This window comes from Buceros rhinoceros, unplaced genomic scaffold, assembly GCF_000710305.1.
Source record: "Buceros rhinoceros silvestris isolate BGI_N320 unplaced genomic scaffold, ASM71030v1 scaffold38573, whole genome shotgun sequence".
In the NCBI taxonomy this organism is placed as follows: Eukaryota; Metazoa; Chordata; class Aves; order Bucerotiformes; family Bucerotidae; genus Buceros; species Buceros rhinoceros.
Window position 1 is genome coordinate 18,694 of NW_010402525.1, and position 2,358 is coordinate 21,051.

General features: G+C 45.3%; 1 protein-coding gene across 1 annotated transcript in view; it reads left to right on the forward strand.

The window, feature by feature from the left end:
- The window catches only part of WRN (Werner syndrome, RecQ helicase-like), a gene marked incomplete at its 5' end in the record, with an annotated part of 25,408 nt that overhangs the window by 18,086 nt on the left and 4,964 nt on the right, over positions 1–2,358 (forward strand). Inside the window, 3 exons of the mRNA XM_010132663.1 lie at positions 449–550; positions 902–994; positions 1,982–2,120. Coding sequence (XP_010130965.1) covers positions 449–550; positions 902–994; positions 1,982–2,120 — 334 coding nt within the window. The remainder of the gene's footprint in view (positions 1–448; positions 551–901; positions 995–1,981; positions 2,121–2,358) is intronic.

Here is a 2,358-nt window from a genome sequence, read left to right on the forward strand (position 1 = left end):
GGTCCCCCCCGCCGTGAGGCGCAGTGAGTGCGGTGCAGATGGAAGCTCAGTTTGGCTCAGAGCACGGGCAGAGCGAGTGTTCCAGACACCCAGCAGTTACTCCTGTGTGGTTCTCTCAGGCGGCTGCTTCCAGTGCTCACTACAAACAATGTTAAATTAGGCAAATCCTGCTGTGCCACCTCTGAGCTTCTTAAACTCTCTCTCCTTCTGCCCCATTCAGAATATTCATCATTTTTAGAAGAATTAATAAGGTGCTCTTCTGAGTATGCCTTCAGGCTGTAAGGATCAAGACTGGAGAAGCATTCTTGAGGTAGTTCGGGTCTAGTTTAGAAGGATTTTTTTCTCCAGCTCTTGAATTTGAGCTGTTTGGCGTGTTTCAGTTTTGATGCAGGGCAGGGGGATAGTGGTTGGTACTTAAGGCTCTTAATTTTTTCCTTTTGCCTGACAGACATCTTCTAAGTGAGATACGCAATGAAAGGTTCCGGTTGTACAAACTGAAGATGTTGACAAAAATAGAGCATTACCTTGTGTCAGGCAGCTGCAGGAGGAAGTGAGTACTGGAATCTAATGCTTTCTGTCATGTTGGTCAGCTTTGGTAAGAGCTGCTGCAACTCAGCCACAGCTGGAGGTGGTAGCCAGAAGGCATCTGATGCTCACCATGTGTTCTGCAAACACGTTTTATATTAAAGCAGTCTCAAAAAATATGGCCTTGGGTGTATTTACACATATCTCCAGTGTTTCCTCATTGACTTTAAAAAAACCAACAGCTTCTTCTTTTGAGGAACTAAGGCTGAATAATTAGCTCCCCAGTGAATCAGTTAATGATGCTGATTTCAACTCTGCTTTCTGCAATAAATTCAATGTATAAATTCCTGGTCCTTTATTTAATTCCCTTGGGTAGAATGATCCTGTCTCATTTTGAAGACAAACAACTCCGCAAGGTTTCCTCTGGCATCATGGGCACAGAAGAATGCTGTGATAATTGCAGGTCCAGGTAAGCATTCTTCCCTGAAGACTGAGACAAGAGGTTATGTTCTCTTAGGCTGATTTAAGAGGCAAATTATCAAAAAAACTGATTTTTTTTTGATGTTGCAGATGTTCAGCCTGAGGTTGATCTTTGAACAGCTGCCTCTAACCTTTTCCTAAATGGCTGAACTCTGCCACTGTGAGGCAGCTGAAGCTTGAAGTTAGGCTGAGGGAAAGCCCGTAGATAACCTACAGGCATGGTTCCTACAAGGGTTTAGAGCAATGCTCTTAGTCCTGTAGGTAATTAATCCCAAAAGGAAACGCAAGTGGAGCTGTGATACCATGCGTCCGAGGTCGAACTGCAGGAGGGTGAAGGGAGCTGTTCTCCTGTTACAGCCTGTGCTGACCTGGTCCTTCTGGTGTGGCTGATAGTCTCAGATGTGCTGAAGGGCTGCTGGGGGGTTGGTGGTCACACAGGTGTGAGCAGAAACACCTTCCTCCTGAGAACTGAAACCACTAGAAATAAATCACTGTCCCTTTTCTCCTCCTTACAAGTTCTTTGTGCCAAAAAACATTCAATGGGTTCTTCCAGTCAGGAACAACTGCCTTGAACTCCAGAAAATCTCTGAGTTTGCTCTTTCCATGCTGGTTTTTTCCCCCTTGGTTAAATCCAAACCCTCTTTGCTATTTGCTGCAATTAAATGTCTTGTATGCCTAAAGCAGTCCAAATATTCCAACACTAAATTCAGGAGACTGCTGTGACAACCTTGTGCTGATGTGGCAAGTACTGTGAAGAGCTGGTGGGTGGGCAGCTGTCTTCACCACAAGGGATTGTGCCTTTTGCTTGGCCTCAGGTGCTCAGTACTGGCTCTCTATGCCTAAACATCTTTAATTGCTTATGAATGGAAGTTGAAGGACATACTTTATTTAGTTAGCACCTGATAGACAGTATTTGAAAGAAGGGGAGAAGACTTGGTTTGTACAAGTTAACCTTGGTTGTCACTGTGCGTTTCAGAGCCTCTTGTGCTGTCCCCAGCAACGACAGCTATGGTTTGCAGGACTTTGGGAAGCAAGCGCACCAGTTCCTGTCGGCAGTGATTGCCCTAGAAGAGAAGTTCGGGACGAGGCTTCCCATTCTGTTCCTCCGAGGGTCTGTAAGTGAGAGAAAGATCCTTGGGTGTCTTCCAAGAGCAGAGGGACTCTGACAGTGTCCCTCTTCGTTGATACACCAAGCAGTACGCTGAGATACATACATCTACTTAGGATGTTGTTTAAGTACTAGGCAAGAAGCTCACCAGAAATCAGAGGAAGAACAGAATCAGTTTTCATGTGTACAGTCTGAGGGGAAAAGAATCACCTGTAGTACTCGGGTGATCAATGTCCCTCTCTTTC